Source organism: Crinia signifera, chromosome 3 (assembly GCF_055691185.1).
Source record: "Crinia signifera chromosome 3, ASM5569118v1, whole genome shotgun sequence".
Taxonomy (NCBI): domain Eukaryota; kingdom Metazoa; phylum Chordata; class Amphibia; order Anura; family Myobatrachidae; genus Crinia; species Crinia signifera.
In genome coordinates, this window is record NC_139219.1 from 35455189 (window position 1) to 35474201 (window position 19013).

The 19013-nt window shown below is 43.3% G+C and overlaps 1 protein-coding gene across 1 annotated transcript in view; it reads right to left on the reverse strand.

Annotated features, from left to right (window-relative positions):
* The window catches only part of TMX4 (thioredoxin related transmembrane protein 4), a 54085-nt gene that overhangs the window by 18813 nt on the left and 16259 nt on the right, over positions 1 to 19013 (reverse strand). Inside the window, exons 2-5 of the mRNA XM_083175629.1 lie at positions 18798 to 18913; positions 14780 to 14825; positions 13639 to 13767; positions 10014 to 10059 (exon numbers count right to left, since the gene is read on the reverse strand). Of these exons, the coding sequence (XP_083031755.1) occupies positions 10014 to 10059; positions 13639 to 13767; positions 14780 to 14825; positions 18798 to 18913 (337 nt within the window). The remainder of the gene's footprint in view (positions 1 to 10013; positions 10060 to 13638; positions 13768 to 14779; positions 14826 to 18797; positions 18914 to 19013) is intronic.

A 19013-nucleotide genomic window follows, 5' to 3' on the forward strand; every position in this document is an offset into this window, starting at 1 on the left:
TGTAATAATTTGGGAATAAGACTTTAATCCGGATGTTTCCGGAGATGACTGTTCTTGATTTATTCAGGCTGGACTGACCGAACAGCAGCTTATTTAACGCACTGCACCTACAGAAAGACAATATATATTTTGGAGGCTTTAGCACAGAATTTCCTCAAATGCCGACAATACAGTCCAGGCTTTAAGGATATCCATGCTTGAGCACAGGTGACTTAATTAGTCCCTCGGTCAGTTAGCGTTTAACCATCTGGTTTTAAGCATGAAAACTGGACTGTAATGCCAATGGTTGGGAGACTGCTCTTGCACCTTTGAAAAGTGAACAGAGAATAATGCAGACCATCTAGCCCACAGCTTCTCAAACTCGGTCCTCAGGACCCCACACAGTGCATCTTTTGCAGGTCTTCTCACAGAATCACAAGTGAAATAATTAGCTCCACCTGTGGATCTTTTAAAATGTGTCAGTGAGTAATGAGTGCACCTGTGCACCTGCCGGGTGACCTGGAAAATGTGAACTATGTGGGGTCCTGAGGATCGAGTTCGAGAACCACTGATCTAGCCTATTTGTGCCTTAAGCTGGCCATACACGCTGCGATACGGGCGTGCGTTCGGTGCTTAACTAGCACGCATCACATCGCATTGCATTGCATTACATTGCCTGTGCATGCAATGCGATGCAATGTGATGAGAACTAAGTACAAAAAGTATGTGCAAGCACATACTTTTTGTACTGTGCGATGAGGTGCCGCGGGAGCGCGCACCTCAAAGCAAATAACGCACATCCCGCATCGCAGCGTGTATTGGCTGCTTAACATGGATAAACGTTTAACACTTGTAGGTCAATGTGTTATATGTTGGGTGTACGTACCCAATTGGGTGATTTCTTTACAAGAAACAATTTTATCAGTTATTTATTCAAATATATTTATTATAGTGCCAGTCTATTCAGCAGGCAGCGCGTTAAACTACACGTCTTTATCTTCACATATATAGAAACACAGAGGCAATTACACTTACAGAGACACAGAAGCAATCACAAGGTAACAGACTAGCTTTCAAAGCTTTTGCTTCGAGCAGGCTTAGCTAGTACAGTAATAAAACTAGACTGGCTCACTTATATGGTGTCCATGTTAACATATACCAAAAACCTGTCAAAACCGTGCGTCGACCATGCCCATGTCAACATTAAGCTTGTGTTGACCTTCTGGGTATGTCGACCATTTTCAAGTGTTGACCTAGTCACTGTTGACCATTAGTGGTTGACCAAGTGACTGTCGACCCACTACACCGAAACCTACTGTAAGCGATATTGGAGCAGATGTATTAAGCTTGTTGAAGAGATAAAGTGGAGATAATGTGGAAGGAGATAACTCGCCAGCCAATCAGCTGTGTTTGAAAAATGACAGTTGGGAGTTGATTGGCTGGAGCATAAAAGTCGCCAATACTCTGCTGGTTGCATGTCTAAAGAGCCCCAACATTCCACTGGTATTAATGTCAGCACAATACCTGTGCCATGGGAGCTTATTGGCTGACCAGCTGCATGCAAGCCTCACATCACCAAGTCCAGTGCCAAGCGTCGGATGGAGTGGTGTAAGGCGCACAGGGGCAGATTTATTAAGCTCGGTGAAGTGATAAAGTGTCTGGTTTTTATCACCGGCCAATAAGCTCCTAACTGTGAAGTTACAGGCTTGGTTTGAAAAATGACAGGTAGGAACTGTTTGGCCGGTGATAAAAAACAAAAACTTTATCACTTCACTGAGCATAATAAATCTACCACACAGACACTGGACTGTGGAGCAGTGGAAACGTGTTCTGCGGAGTGACAATTCACGTTTGTCTGTTTGGCAGTCAGATGGGCGACCCTGGGGGGATGAAGAATGTTACCCGTTTGACTACATTTTGCCAACTGGGATGTTTGGTAGAGGAGGTATAATCGTATGGGGCCTTTTTGTAAAGGTTTACCCCTGTACACACACATCGATTTGCTTTTGATTCGATTTTCTATTAGATCTTGCATTAGATCTTTCCATTCCATTTGGCATTAGATCTGTATTTTGCATTCGATAGATATTGAATTCGATATCCATTTATGGTACATTGTACACATTCGATTTACTAGATCGAATTCGATATTTCTTTGGCTAAACAGCCAATTTTTCTGTTCCATTTTGTGAAAACGGGAGCGCGCATTGAATCGAATGTAGATCGAAAGTGACACAAAAACCATTCGATTTCGTTTAGGATTCGATACGAATCGAAAATCGGGGGAAAAAAAAAAAATCGATGCATGTGTACAGGGCTTTTGGGCTAGGCTCCTTACCTGCAGTGAAGAGCAATCTTAATACTCCAGTATATCAAGACATTTTGAACAATGCCATGTTTCCAACGTAGCAGTAAAAAGCTGTGGACACACACTTCGATTTTCTATTAGATCTGGATTCAATTTGGCATTAGATCTGTACTTTTGCAATCGATTCGATTTCACAGTGTAGGCACAATGTACTCATTTGATTTACTGGATGGAATTCGAGATTTCCTTGGCTGCACATTATTATTTTCGATTTTGAGAAACCGGGAGCGCAAATCGAATCGAATGCAGATCGAAAGTGTCCTAAAAAACCATTCGATGTGGATTTGATTTTGCTTCCATAAGCAAAATCGAATCCAAAACGGAAAAATCGAAGCGTGTGTACACAGCTATAGGTTGGGGAGGGCCATTTTTGATTCCAACATGACTGTGCCCCAGTGTCTGCATATGCCAATCTCTGTATTGTATTTACAGTATATAACAGTATATACAGCATTCTCCAGCAGGACTCAAAGTGCTTTACAGATAGTGTGAATATAGTGTTCCTTCTAGGAACAGGGGCGTCAAGGGGGCGAACCTGGCCACCACCGTCAAGAAAAGGGGTGGGCCCGGCCGCAGTCGTCACTGAAGGGGGTGGGCCCGGCTGCCCCGAAGGCTCTGCATAAGAGTAGGAGGCATGGTGTTTTAGCGGGGCGCTGCCAGATGGGCAGGGCGAATTTTGCCCTTTAAAAATCGGGCAGGGCGCAGCCTAGCGGGAACACTATGAATACAAATATAGAGGTTTACATTTTCATAAAATACAGTAATCATGAACATAATTCAGCATTATTCATTAATATTTCAGGTAATGATAATAATAATGATTATAATAATAACAACAACAGGGGGTGTGTATAATATATTAATTCAGTTTCCAATAACCCAGTCCAAATTCTTTTGAAGCCTATAACACGGTGTATTCCGGAGCTGTAAATTAAATGGAAAGAGCTTTTAAATTGATCTACGTCAGTGCTGAGAACAACATTTGAGAAACACTCTGCTAATTATTTCCCTGAAAACGCAGCCCAGGCATTCTGGTAAGGAGAAGCGTCGCACTTTGCGGTGGTCAGGAGTCTGGTCTGCTCCGCCTGTCAGCACAGGGGGAGGGGCATAATAGGAAGAATGAAGAAAAATACTACTCGGATTCACGTGTCACATCCTGTATATAGCAGTTCGTTTAAACAATAGACATTGTGAAAGAGCAATTCTGAGGAGACTGAAGAAGGCCAGCATATATTTGTCACCAGCGCGGATGACAATATCACGGCTGTAATAGAGGAAACGCAATGTCTGGCAAGGTCACTTTCACAAAGATAATCTATTGATTCTGCACATACCCTCGGGACAATAGGCTGCAATGGCAATTTTATTCCGTTTTTGTTATCTTCTGTTTGTGACATTGAGATGGAATGAGCTGAGCAAAAAAGGCACCGCTTCTGGGCTAAGCTCATTCAATTAGGAAATCAATATGTTTAAATTGACAAAATCTGAAGTATCAGAAGCAGTGGGGATGGATTGGCGTGTCTGCGGAGATTGCCTCTCAGTATGATAGGTGTTGATTCTTTCTAGGGGGTTTTATTTTGTCTAAACTGACGGCAGATATTATTTTTTCAGGTGTCATGGTAATTCCTTCGGCTGTTTCGTGCATGTGTTATAAATTCTGTAATATCATATTGTGTTTTTCTGTGAAATAATGACATATCTTACTAGATGGAAACGCTTCGCACGTCTGAGGACTCATGAGCTGTTATGCCTAAATTATGCCCTGTACTCATGTACGGTACTCAGGTTCCTCTGCAAATACTACTCGAATTTATACACAGAAGATGCTCTACATAAGATCGTTCTTATAATGCAGCGAAAGATGAAGACGGGTCCCTCTTACCAAAAAACAATATTATATTTTTCCCAACATCTTTCCACTGTCTGAAATATTAATTGACAGTCTGTGCGCCTCTCCGGCATATGAAGCACAGGATTGTGTAGATGTGTGTAAATAATGACTCAATCTGTTATCCCTCGAGGCCACACTGCGTCTTGTAAAGTGATAAACAGCTCAATAATATTGGAACATTAAAATATGACATGTCATAGGAAAAGCTTAGGGACAAGAGAATGATGAGTCCCACCCCCCCCCCCCCCCCCGCCCCGCTGCCAAACCAATGCAAAATAACAGCAGTGGAATTCAAGTACATTTAACACTCCTTCACTCCCCTTCACCAATGCTCCAAATAGAATTACATGCTCCAGCCATCCCTGTGGCTTTACCATTGGTTGGGAGGTAGATTACCGTATATACTCGATATAAGTCGTCCCGAATATAAGCCGAGACACCTAATTTTACAATAAAAAACTGAGAGAACTTATTGACTTAAGTGGGACCCTCACTCGATTATAAGCCGAGGGGGGCTTTTTCCAGCATAAAAAATTTTCTGAAAAAGTAGGCTTATACTAGAGCTGGGGTAGCCAACCCTAGTCCTCGAGAGCTACCAGCAGTGCATGTTTTGCAGGTCTCCTCACAGAATCACAAGTGAACTAATTAGCTCCATCTGTGTATCTTTTAAAATGTGTCAGTGATTAATGAGTGCAGCTGTGCTGCAGCTAGGTTGTCTGGAAAATGTGAACTGTTGGTAGCTCTCGAGGGCTAGGGTTGGCTACCACTGTACTAGAGTATATATGGTATATATAATTTATTTCATTTTTTATTAAAAAAAAAAGTCTATTTCAAGACACAAATTGATTACGTACAGCAGTTTACGTAGTGTCAAATACACAAAGTGGTACTGGATATGCCCCAAAAATAAGCAAACACCTCACATACACTCTGATAACTTCTCACTTCCGCAACCAAGATTTCTCCCCTGCCGCCCCACTGCTCTGGAACGAACGCCTTTGCCAATCAGACTTTCTACCAGTACCTTTGTTCCCCCTACCCTCTCTCCCAGTTCTCTCCCTTCCACCATAGACATGAGCCCTGACAGGCAGGTCTATTTCACTAAAATTGCCTACATCTGTATTTTTTTTACTTTTTTTTTATGCTAAAAACCAAGCTTAATTGTTTCCAAATAACTACTCCTATATTCTAGTTAAGTAGTTCTCAAACTCATTCCTCGGGAACCCACACAGTTCACTTTTTCCAGGTCACCCAACAGGTGCACTCATTACTTACTGACACATTTTAAAAGATCCATAGGTGGACGAATTATTTCACTTGATTCTGTGAGCAGACCTGCAACACATGCACTGTGTGGGGTCCTGAGGAGAGATTTTGAGAACCTGTGTGCTAGCTCTTCCTGCACACGCATTTGCCTGTTGTGTATTCAGAGGATAATCAAATTCAAACCAGTGGAGGACAGATGTCCTTTTTGACCTCCAAGGCAAACACCCCTCGGTTCTCAGTTGGATGTGCATTATAATTCAATGTGTTTTTAAGGCAGCATGCCATAGACTAATGGGGGAACAATTGTTGTGTTTAACCCCTTCAGTGGTGTTTTTTTTTTAGGTAGGGTTCCGCACTGGGCGAGTATTTTGGGGGGAGCGCTGCTTTAAAAAAAAAAAAAAATGCCGGGCACACTCACTATATTTGGATTCTCACTTGTTTGTTCAATTGCGAGCGGTAGGTGTCCCTTGAGTGGAGACCGAGGTCCAGAAGAGGATCTTGGCATGGTTAGGTGTTAAACACAGGCAGATTTAATGCTAGCTTGGGGTCCTTTGAAAAGGCCAGCGAAACGCATCAGTCGTGCCATCCCACCAGTCTCTACTTGATTCTGGACATCCATCCTACCACTGGACCTAATTCTGCACAGTCCAGCTTAAAATTAAAATGACCTGGACAAGACCTCAGGACCTGAAGTTTGCACAAAATCTGCCTGTGTTTAACACCTAACCGTGCCAAGATCCTCTTCTGGTCTCCACTCCAGAACTCCTACTACTTCCAGTTGAGCCAACAAACAAGTCAGAATCCAAATATAGTGAGTGTTGAGACCACCGCTTATGAGGGCATTGCTACCAGGGCTCCAGATTCACATTTAGGAACGGCACATGCACCATCTTTAAATATCATTGTGAGACACTGCACCTTTTTATTACGTAATTTTAATATGTGTTCATATTATTGATTTTATGTTTTTCAATATATCCTATTAGTATTAACTACTTAATAAATTGTTTTACATATTCCATGGTATTTTCATTTCTCCTCAAAACAGCGCTGTGATCATTTGTTTCTGTTTTTTATCATTTTATTAGTGGGATTGACTCCCCCACTTAACACAGCAGCTTGGAAACTCAACCCATTACAGCGTCTGTGTTCCCCTAGGGGAAATCCGTGTGTCCATTCTCTGTAAAAGAGCTGCCGAAAGTGGTAAAGTGGTAAATCAAACTTTACTGTTTGAAATTGTTTAGTGTGTATGCACTATATCAGGGCTGGGCAACACCGGCCCTCCAGATGTTAGTGAACTACACATCTCAGGATGCTTTGCATTAGTTTTGCTATGTGGCCATGCTGAAACTGATGCAAGGCATGCTGGGATGTGTAGTTCATCAACATCTGGAGGGCCGGTGTTGCCCAGCCCTGCACTATATCGTTCATTCTGTAGCTCCGGGAAATTAAAGGAAATTGTTAACCATGTCGTTGTCTGCCTTTATCGCATGGCTTGTATGCAGCTTAAGAGGGGTAATCAATCTCCGGCCTCTATTCCCGAAGGGGGAAAGAGCGGCTGGGCCCTATTCAATGCTGTCTTCCCTGACAGCATTGAACAGGGATCTCAGCAGCACGTGCCTGATTTTACAAGCAGTCTGGCCCGTTCTGTCGACAACGGCCAGGAATTTACAAGCTCCCGGACGCAGCTCGACGATTTCCGGGTGCATCTCGCAGCCACACCCATTTTTCGGCACTTGGCAGGCGGGACACTGAATCCGGGGGTAACGGCTGTCGGGCTAGACAGTCGTGACGCCAGATTGAATACCTCCCTAAGACACATTTCCAACAAAAAAAAGAAAGCCCCAACCCAAGCTAGCAGAGTCTCACGGGACCTAGCGTGCCAAGAGGATCCGATTGGTGTGACATACTGTATGAGGACACAGCTGTACTACAGTATACATTATATAGGAACAGTAGGTGGCGCCAATTTTCAAAGCAGGAAATAAAGCATTATGGAAACATTTTCCACAGGAGAAAAAAAAACAGTAAGTGAAGCCTCTTATAACATTACGGTAATGAGAAGTGAAGTGACCAGATATGCTAGAAAATAGTTAAGTGTAATGTAGACAGCACTTTAAATTGGCAGCAGACAAGAGTAATTAGTTAGGATCAGCTACCGCATATAGGACTACAGCTTATCGAAAATGTATAATGTACAAGTAATAAGCACCAGATTTTGTTATAATTAATGCAATTTGATATATTACCAGCGTTTGCAAGACAAGACCGGACACTGAACTGCTTTAATTGCTGTAAGATCAATAAGTTATTTAACACGATTCTCTCTCTAACTGTATCTTGCATTCAAAGATTTAGTTATACATGCAGAACACAGCCTCAGATAAAATAAGGCCTCATTATAGGAAATATATAAATAAGTATAGACATTCTGGCCTCCTCACACCTATCCGCTAACATCTGAGGAGCACATTGAAAACAGTAGGGCAGATGTATTCAGCCTTAACAAGAGATAAATGCAAGGGTGATAAGGAGAGATAAGCGTCCAGCCAATCAGCTCCTTACTGACTTTTTTCAAACACAGCCTGTAACATGGCAGTTGGGATGTGATTGGCTGGACGTTTATCTCTCTTTATCACCCTTAAACGTATCTCTTGCTAAGGCTTAATACATCTGCCCCGGTATGTTTTCTTACGCAATTATTCCCTATAAAATAGTAGCATTGCAAACTTTGGAAAGAGGGATTGACCTACTGTATTCCTCTGGAATTATATGAAGTACACATTACAGTATATAATACATTGTGGTGGGAATAGGAATAAAGAGGTGTCCTCCTTTACGCCAACATACCATGCATCGGGAGGCAACAGGAGCGAGTGAGCAGCGCAACTTTCTTTTCACTTTGGTCACAATGGAATGTGTATTTATCACCTCACATGGATTAATTTGATATGGGACACTTGTATATCTGTGTGCGATGAGTCTGTATATGAAGCATAACAGAACTTGGCATGAACAGAAGCTGCGGCCGCTGCATGGTAGCACATCGTAAACAGATCCAGACTCACACACAGATACACAAGTGGCACAAACCATATAAATCAGTGCAGTATCGGGAATCAGTTTGTTTGCATCTTATTTCGGAAAAGAGTGGCATGGGACCTGTTGCGGCAAGAAGGGGTGTTTGACGTGCCTGCAGCAATAGTGTACGAGGACACATTTGTAGGTCACTAAAGCAAGAATTTGGTTTGTGTACGCTTTTAAACAATTTCAGCATTTATGTGTGAATGTGCCACAAGGCGCGCTATAGGTGGTTGTAGACTTTGATAAAACCTTCCAAAGAAGAAGATGAGAATGACAAAACAGAGGTCGTACTCTTCATGCCACAACAGCTCCTGGATAACAGTGGAACATGAAGTTTTAGAATAGATCTAGGCAAAGCCTTCTTAACGGGTGTGGTATAATCATCTACAGCAGGCATGGCCAAACTGTGGACCGCCAGCTGCTGGTAAAACTACACATCCCAGCATGCCTTGTCATAGTTTTAGCATTCGGCCGCAAATCGCATGCAAAAATCGGATGCGATTTAGCGGCCGATTTGCAGCCGATTTGCATGCTATTCCATCCTTGCACACCCCCACAATCCAAGTCAGCCCGAAGCGTGGCGAGTGGACGCGTCCTCCCGACCTTTTCATACCCCCACTATCCACTTCGGCGTGGAGATTCTATAAAGCGTGGTGAGCGCAGCGAGCCAAGCCCCGCGAGGGGACACGGAAAACCACCCCGAAGCGTGGCGAGTGCAGCGAGCCCCGCGCGGGGACACGGATTACTTGACGTGTATTCCGCTGCACTCGCCACGCTTCGGAATGGTTTTCCGTGTCCGCTCGCCACGCTTCGGGCTCGGTGGCTCGCCACGCTTTATAAAATCAACTCCACGCCGACATGGATAGTGGGGGTATGAACTGGTCGGGAGGACGCGGATCGCGTCCGCTCGCCACACTTCGGGCTGACTTGGATAGTGGGGGTGTGCAAGGATGGAATACCATGCAAATCGGCAGAAAATAGCGGGAAATCGGCCGCTAAATCGCATCTCATATCGAATCGGCCGCTAAATCGTATGCGATATCTTATGCGATTTAGTTTAAATCAGGCCCCGTGATAATACACAAGTACCACATTCCCTAATATCAAAACTGTGGCAAGGCATGATGGGACTGGTAGTTTCACAACAGCTTAGATAGACAGTTACTAGGTTGACCCCATACAGTCAATAGGTACAAAAGTTCAATATGGAAAAGGTAGACTTTAGAAAAGGTCAACATGAAAATGGTCGACACAGTGTGTTCCATTTCTGCGTACATTTCTTGCAACATAGACAGTAAATAGACATGAATGTTCCCAAGATGTTGTTAAATTCCATAATTTCTTATGCGTTCTTCACCAAATGCAATGCATAACATAGACTGCAGAATATCTAATATTATTTTACAAACTGATGGTATTACTTACCCTAATCCACCCTGATAAGTGAAACAGACCCGCCATTCCAGACATCCTAAAATATGACGAGACAGAATCCAGCATTACAGAGATTAACACTGTACACAATACACAGTAATGATGCTAGTCTGGGTAGAGACAGCAGCCTAGAACGGAGACAGGCTCAGTGTCTAGCAGACAAACCAAATGTGATCATTTATATTGAGCCACCTACCTGTTCTCTTCATTTACATTATCTGACAGGACTGAATGTGAAGTATAAAGATACAGATTTAATGAAGAAGATCTTCGGCAACAAGTCAATCTTAAATAATTAGTGGAATGATTATACAGTAACCCAAGATTGGAATCTAAGTTGGGTGGTTTACATGAAATGTATCTAGGAGCTTCCACATTTCTCTACTGCACTATAAGATAAGCACTCATCTTCTATGAACACACTGAAATATTAACAGAAAATAATATAAACACCATTAGTTAATAAATGTATATACGGGGCGATTCAGGTCGGTTCGCAAAGCACATTTGGTTTGCTAATGGACAAAACCATGCTGCACTGCAGGTGGGGTAGATGTAACGGAGTGGCATGAAGGCTGTTCTAGTGCCTTGATGGCTAACCTTGACACTCCAGATATTGTTGAAACACACATCCCAGCATGCTCTGCTACAGTTTTGCTATTTGGCCATGCTAAAACGGATGCAGGGCATGCTGGGATGTGTAGTTCAACCACAGCTGGAGCGTCAAGGTTAGCCATCACTGTTCTAGTGTGTACAAGAGCAATATATAGCTCTAACGTCCAAACAATGTAAAATATTGTTCATCGTTAGCAATGTGTGTATGCTGAATTTTGATATTTCTGGTCTCAAAGGAAATAGTTTAACATTGTAAAAGCCAGTAACAAATAACTACTTATTGAATACTGAGGAAGCCAGAAATGAGGAGATAAGAAAAAGTGGTGAGCACTTCAGCGAGATCACAGGGACACAGAACAGTGAGCGGTGAGCCAGACTCTCAAAAAACATTGAATACTCCTCAATGACTTGGCCAAACACTGAAGAGTGCAAGTTAAAAATAAACACAGTTCGAGTATCCCTTATCCAAAATGCTCGGAACCAGATATCTTGCATTTATGTTGTATAAACACAACAAACACATGAAATACACACAGATATATTTTATTTGTGCATGAAACAAGGTTTCAAAACATGACACAAAGTTTGTGGACTATCTCAGGTACTGAATTTGAATGCCAAGCAATCGTTTTCGTGTCAATTACATATCATGTCCCCAGTAGTGCCAATTACAGATGTCCCCAGTAGTGCTAGTTACATATCATGTCCCCAGTAGTGCCAGTTACATATCATGTCCCCAGTAGTGCCAATTACAGATGTCCCCAGTAGTGCTAGTTACATATCATGTCTCCAGTAGTGCCAGTTACATATCATGTCCCCAGTAGTGCCAGTTACATATCAAGTCCCCAGTAGTGCCAGTTACATATCATGTCCCCAGTAGTGCCAGTTACATATCATGTCCCCAGTAGTGCCAGTTACATATCAAGTACACAGTAGTGCCAGTTACATATCAAGTACACAGTAGTGCCAGTTGCATATTAAGTACACAGTAGTGCCAGTTGCATATTAAGAACACAGTAGTGCCAGTTACATATCAAGTACACAGTAGTGCCAGTTACATATCATGTCCCCAGTAGTGCAATTACCAAAAAAAATACAAAATAGCATTCTGAAAACTATGGATAAGGGATCATTTGGATAAGGGATACTCAGCCTGTATATGGAAATGAGGAACCTCGCCCACTCTCTGGAATGCCATTACTCCTGTAACAAAACTTGCAGTGGAAAATCTTCTCTTAAGGCAAGCTAGTCACATTCTAGAGGGCTGTCCACTTAACCTCGTTAGTCTACTCTACCCAATCACCCAAACAAAATGTACATGTGTTCTGTTATACTCAAAACAACCCTCTGGGGTTCCAGGCTAAAACTGATGCTAAATTGCTATATGACTGGATCATATATAGCCCATTAAGGTTAACCATTAACCTCTTAATATCCTATAGGTTGTAAATGTGTAAGCATTGCCATCTAACCAGTCTAAAATAGACAAGCGGTGGTGTTGGCCATAGCAGCCAATCTGATTTTAGTTACCCTTTCTTGATTACATGCTAGAAAATGATAGACCGCATCTGATTGGTTTATTTGGGCAATACTACACTCTTCTAGTAAATATACCCCCCCCAGCCTTGTTATACTGCTGTATTCACATAACAGAATACGATAGTGCCGTACAAATAAACGTTAACTTGCTTATGTGCCCGATTTCACCTGGGAAAATGTTGGACAGAACACTTTACCCATCTTCACCCCCTTAGGAGTCACATGTGCTTAGTGGGAGGCTGCAAACAATGGTCACAGTTTCCAGACCACCCAGATGCTCACATGTGAAAAATGCATGTCGACATTTTGACTGTCGACCTTGCCATTGTCGACCTAATGGTTGTGTCGACCTTCCAACCCTGTTGACATATTTCATGTGTAGACCTAAGTCATGTCAGCCGTCAGTGGTGGACCCAATGCTTGACCACCTAATATGGGTCAACCCAATGACCCATACCCTATGCAAGGGATGGGTAACCTTTGGCCCTTCACCTGTTGTGGAACTACACATCCCAGCATGCCCTGCAACAGTTGTAGCATGGCCACACAGCAAAACTGTAACAAGTCCTGCTGGGATGTGTAGTTCCACAACAGCTGGAGGGCCAAACGTTCCCCATCTCTGCCCTATGCTACAGGGTTGTATTATTCATGTGTTTTCCCAATAGGGATTTTACAGGTACAACTACTGTAAGTCATGCATAGCCATACGTTTTCATGCAACGGTTAGGCCACTTATAGGGGCAGATGTACTAAGCCTGGCGAAGAGATAAAGTGGAGATAAAGCACCAGCCAATCAGCTATGTTTGAAATATGACAGTTAGGACTTGATTGGCTGGAGAGTCCTCTCCTTCCACTTTAGCCACAGTTTAAATCCCTCGCCAGGCTTAATCAGGCACCTGGAGGGCGGCAGTTCGCCCCTCACCCCCAGCGAACTGTGTAAAAAAATTGCTGCCCCGGCGCCCCTGCAGTGCTGGGGCGGTCAGGGGTGTCCGTGCCGTAGGGGTACCTGCGGCACCGTCATGTGTATAAAGCTGGCTGCGGCCGGCGGGGTCCCTGTAGTGAATAGCAAATAACTAGCGCTATGCGCGCGGCGGCGCGGGAAGCGCTAGTTATTTGCTATTCACTACAGGGACCCAGCCGGCCGCAGCCAGCTTTATACACATGACGGCGCCGCAGGTACCCCTACGGCACGGACACCCCTGACCGCCCCAGCACTGCAGGGGCGCCAGGGCAGCAATTTTTTTACATAGGTACCACCCCCCCCCTCCCCCGGGGCGCCCCCACCCCGACTCGCCTGGGGCGCTCCGGTGCCTTGCACCGGCCCTGGGCTTAATACATCTGCCCCATAGAGTCATCACACCAGAGAAGGAATACAATGTTATGGCATGCACAAAGGAACTGGATGCTTTAGTTTTATACTCCTAATTGTTCACTGGCATTGGCTGAAACAAGAATTCCTTACAAGATAGAGGAAGGCGACTTCCATCCTGCCACGGGCTCTATAACTTCCCACTTCTTCTCCGAAATAAACGTGTGAAGGTCTTCTACCATTCTTGATCCATGGTAGCGTCGGAACACCCCATCCTGGGCGCTAGGAAACAGGAAACGTTAATATGTGTAAACTTGCAACGTACATTGTACACAGAGAACAACAGGCTCATTGGGTATGTGCAGTGTGTACCCAGCGTAAGAACACCACACACTACACCAATACAGACATAGCCAAATTATTATCACACCTTTGTCACCGAAGTAAATGGTTGTATATGGAACGCTGTGTTAGTTGTTTCAACTGGACAGTGAAGTATAATGCATCACGTAGTCATATTAAGAAGTACATAGAAAAAGGGTTTTGTTCTTTTAATATTAACCCCTTCAGTAGTGTTTTTTTTGGGGGGGCAGCGCTCCCGACTGGATGAGTTAAAAAAAAAAAACACCACTGCCTCCCTGGGTCCAGGCAGCGCCGCTGAACTGTCAATCAGCCGCTGCCCGGACCTGCACCCCGGCACCCCGTCCCTGTCCCCGGCAGCCGGCTTGTCATAAGCTGGCGCCGGGGACTTCAATAGAAAAGCCGGAGGGGAGGGGGGAGGAGGTGGGAGGAGGCGCGGCGGAGGGGAGGGAGCCGGATTGAACTCAGCAGCGCTGCCCGGCTCTAAACAGTGGCAATCCCGAGAATTTTCCAGGCTTGCCAGACTCTGCACTGAGGCACAGCCCGGAAAATTCTCGGGATTGCCACTGAAGGGGTTAAATAAATGCTATTATTATATTACTATTAATGCTTGTTTTAGCAAAGTGGGTTTAAATACAAAATGAGGGTAAAAAAGAAAATAAATGACAGGTGCCTGAAGAGGTCAAATATAATATTCACTACTACAGATGCAATCGCAACACACTGGGCGGAAATTTACTAAGATGGGCGATCTATTTCACATGGGATGTTGCTATGGGCAACAAATTAAAAGCTACTTCTTATTTATCTAACACCTTCTAGAAGATAATAGATCTGATTGGTTGCCCATCTGAAATAGAACTCCCATCTGAGTAAATTTCCCCCACTGTATCTTCTTACAAACGCAGCATGTAAAGTAGAATTCTAAACTTACTGGAATATCGTTGGAAGAGTTGTAACGAAGAACCGGCCGCTCAGTCCTGACAAAGACAAGCAGAGGAGATCAGTTACAGGACGGAGAGGCAGAAAGAACACATCATTGTGTTGTGGTGCAAGATGACAATTTATTCACCAAAAAAAAAAAAAATCACCTGGAGTGACAAAGGCAACTTAACTCTCAGATGGACAAAACCATGTGCGCCGCAGGTGGGGCAGATGTAACATGGGCAGAGAGAGTTAGATTTGGGGCAGTTATTTTGTTTCTGTGCAGGATAAATACTGGCTGCTTTATTTTTACACCGCAATATTGTTCTCAGTTTGAAGTAGACACCCCGCTCAAATCTAACTCTCTCTGCACATGTTACATCTGTCCCACCTGCCGTGCAGCATGGTTTTTGACCATTAGCAAACCAAATGTGCTTTGCAACCAACCTGAATCACCCCATAAATGAGATCATTTGAGGTTATTACATCAAAACCCTTTATGCTCCAAACACAAACCAAATGGCTTTCTTTGGTAAGTTCTGCTCTATGCTGCGCAATAGGGCCTGCACCTATAACTGTTCACTGTATTGTGTTTTACGACCACTGAAGCTAAGACAATACATAACTGCGGACTCACTGCCATGCGACAGTCCCTAATGCCTGTGTTTACGTGGAACAGAACAAGTCAGAACAGAGTGTTCTCTCGCTTAACAAGGGACTAGCATTTGGGTGGGAAGCTGCAGCTACGGACGTGAGCCTGCAACAGTCTGGCTCTTTTCAGTAAATAAACTTCACCGAAATGCTATTTCTTTTTTTTATTTTAGGCCCAATTATATTTTTTAAATGAATTTCAGCTGTATTATTAAGACAAAGGGAGAAAATGTCGCTTTTCTACAGATTAAAAACAATGAAAACTTCAGTACTGATATAAAGTAAGCAGAAGCATTAAAGGCACTGGGAATATGCAGGCGGTAGAGCTGGGAAAGGATTCGGCTAATCTGTACAAATGCACTCCTTTTAACAGCTATTACAACAAAAACTGTTTACTGTCATTAACAATCCTTTAAGTGCTTTTAATGGCCAGGTAGCCCGTTGTAGATGTACTCTGCATGTGAAAAAGTGAAGAGGATTGGCGGAACACTAATTGTTAAGGGTTTGTACATGTCATTTCCATCCACACCTCTGGAGTCCCAATAGAATACTCTGCAAACATACTGTAAGTAAAAGGGAAATCGCTTCCTAATGGACGCACTGTTAAATAGATTCTATATTCTACTGATGGTCTATCAGAACCGCTGCGGTCATAATGTTATTATCACTGAATGAGACAGTGAGCAAATACCGGCTACTCTCTTATTCAGTCATAATAACATTACAGACTATAGAGATTTCAGGTTATGGTATAGCGCATAGGATCCCAAACGCGGTCCTCGAGGCACCCCAATGGTCCAGGTCAGTGGCGTTAGTTTGTCCCAGTTGCCCGGAGGCAAGATGAATATTGGTGCCACACACACACACAACGTTATTCAAAATATATATAATATACTGTTATGAAATATATATAATATACTGTAAAAAGAAAGAGAGGGAGAACACATATTTCAGAACTCAGGCACAGAAGCGATTTGGATGGCTTTCCATTAATGGATTTAAACTGGCAGTGGTGGAGAGGTGCCCCCTTGAGAGCAGGAGCCCAGCGGCAGATGACTCCATTGCCTTCCAGAGTTCTGCCTCTGGTCCAGGTATTAAGTGTATCCATGCTTGGCCACAGGTGACTTAATTAGTAACTCAGTCAGTCTGATTTAACCATCTGTGCTGAGCCAAGGATATACCTAAAACCTGGACCGTTGGGGTGTCTTGAGGACCGCGTTTGGGAACCTCTGGAGTAGCGGATCAATGGTGTCTAGATCGACCATGTTGTGTTTGACAATGCTTCAGGGGTGTACACACGGTTCGACCCGCCGGCCGCTGATACCGATTCCATTTGGGTTTCCAGCATCGGCCAGGAGGAAGGGAGGGAGGGCAGGAGGACAGCGCGTGGGGGGAGGGAGATGCAGCATTGAGTAGCATGGAACTGCTTCCAATCTGGCATATCGAAGCAGAAATAGACTTGCCTACACATTCTATTTGTACTCTCAATCCCAATGCCTCGCGCATCCGTATGTATCAAATCTGCATCGAATGCAGCTAACACTGTTCGATTCACTGTTCGATTCGATTTGTCACGTCCAAGCAAAAAGGGCGGGGTCGGCCTCACGGACATGACAAATATGAGGAACTGATATCCTAACGTTCTGTAACCGGTCCGATATGGCATTCTGGAATGTGTTGCGCAACTACTGAGAACACAATGGAATAATAATAATAATAATCAAAATATCGATTCATTAAGCAGCAGCGATGTCTTTTCCTTATCTTATGTTTAATTCATCAACATAAATATATAAATATGCATAAATAAAAACAGAAAGGCTCTTTTAAGAATCGCATTATAAAAAGATGGATTTACCAATATAGTTGCTTCAATGAACACTGTTAAAGTGTTGTTTTTTTTATTTCACCCACGGAAAAATCATTAATTTTTTTTAAAGGTTAAAATCACAGAATGTTTCCCTGAAATATTGTTTTTGTCGATATCGTTTTTCAAATAAAATCACTAATTCCCTTCTTTTCATTAAACACATTGCTGCTATGGAAACTGCAAGTCCCTGGGTTATATTAGCTGAATGCCTCTATCGGAATATGTGATAGAGCTGATGGAATTTCATAAATATAAACAATGATTGGGCACATTTACAGTATGTTATGATGTTATGTGGGCTATGGTGTTGCAACCCAAGCATTCAATCCGACGGTTTCTGACACTGTCAAAACTGGGAATAGAGGATGATGGTTCCCTTGTTCCAGGTCACTTTTCAATAACTGGCTTCCAACCAATCGCAATGGACATGCTTCATGTCATTTCAAATAAAATGAAAAACACTTAAGGATTAAGTGGGGGGGAGGTGTGGTTCATACGGCTGTTTAACAGCACGGCCACCATAGATTAGGGCCCTATCTATTTGGTGTTTTGGGGGCCGGATTTAATGCAATGAGCGTACGCTGGCCATGCCGGATGCCAGCCCATCCCGGTAGTTTTTAAAGGGGCAGTGAATTACAAGGCTAAACCATGCCTTTTAAATTACTGCCCCTTTTTAAAAAAAACAACACTCAGCGTTTACACATGGTCCTGGATGTCACTCCATGCTTACGTGACCTTTCTCAGGGTAGGCTGGATCCACCCCAAAGTCCTCCATCTGAGGGTATACAATTCACATTTCTCTGGGAAGAGCGGCTCTACACTATTGGGACAATTTAAAGAAATATTTCTAGTTAAAATGTGCATTCTGATGCTAGATAGAAACATGGGGGTGCAAACCTAACATATTTTGGGGGGTATTCAATGTCGGCCGCTATTTCTGCTGGGGGAAATAGTGGTCCTCGCCTATTTATTGCTGCCATTTCTGACAGCATTGAAGACCAAAACAGATCAGACTTTAAAACAAGTCAATTCAGCCTTCTCGGAAATGACCGCGGATTGTAGAATTCACTGATGTTTTTTTACAATTCGAGGTAGTTTTTGCCCACTTTGAACATTGAATACTGGCTGTCGAGTTTCTATCGAGCTGGGTGAAAACAGATCGGAATTTCGACAGTCATAACATTTCGACAGTCGGAATCTCTTATTGAATAGCCCACTTACAGGTAAATGATGCACATTTGCTCCCAAGTAAACCATGCTGTGATGTAAGAGGTGGAAACCCATTTGGTTTTTTGGTCATGTAGGGAAAATGCTGGTTGCATTTATATGTAGCACAGAAATATTTGGCAACTCCAACCTGTATGTACGACTGCAGATTTTAAATTTAACCCCATTGCAGTAAAAAATGGTTGTCAGTGAAGGTGAAAAACTGGTCTTCCTATGGAGTCACTCATATAAAATGCCCGACATGAGCCGATTATACCAATAAGGTGCACCATAACTGTACCTGGTTCTTCAGTAACATCCACTTTTGCAACATTGACATTGAGTGTTTGTCCTTGTTTGGCAAAACTCTCCCACTCGGACTGAAATTGCTGACATGCCGGACACCAAGGGGCATAGCTGAAATACAAGAATAAACATATTATACTCCGTAGAATCCAACAAATACGCAAATGTGTTCTGTATGGGGATAGATAACACTTCTCCAAGTTTCAAACAT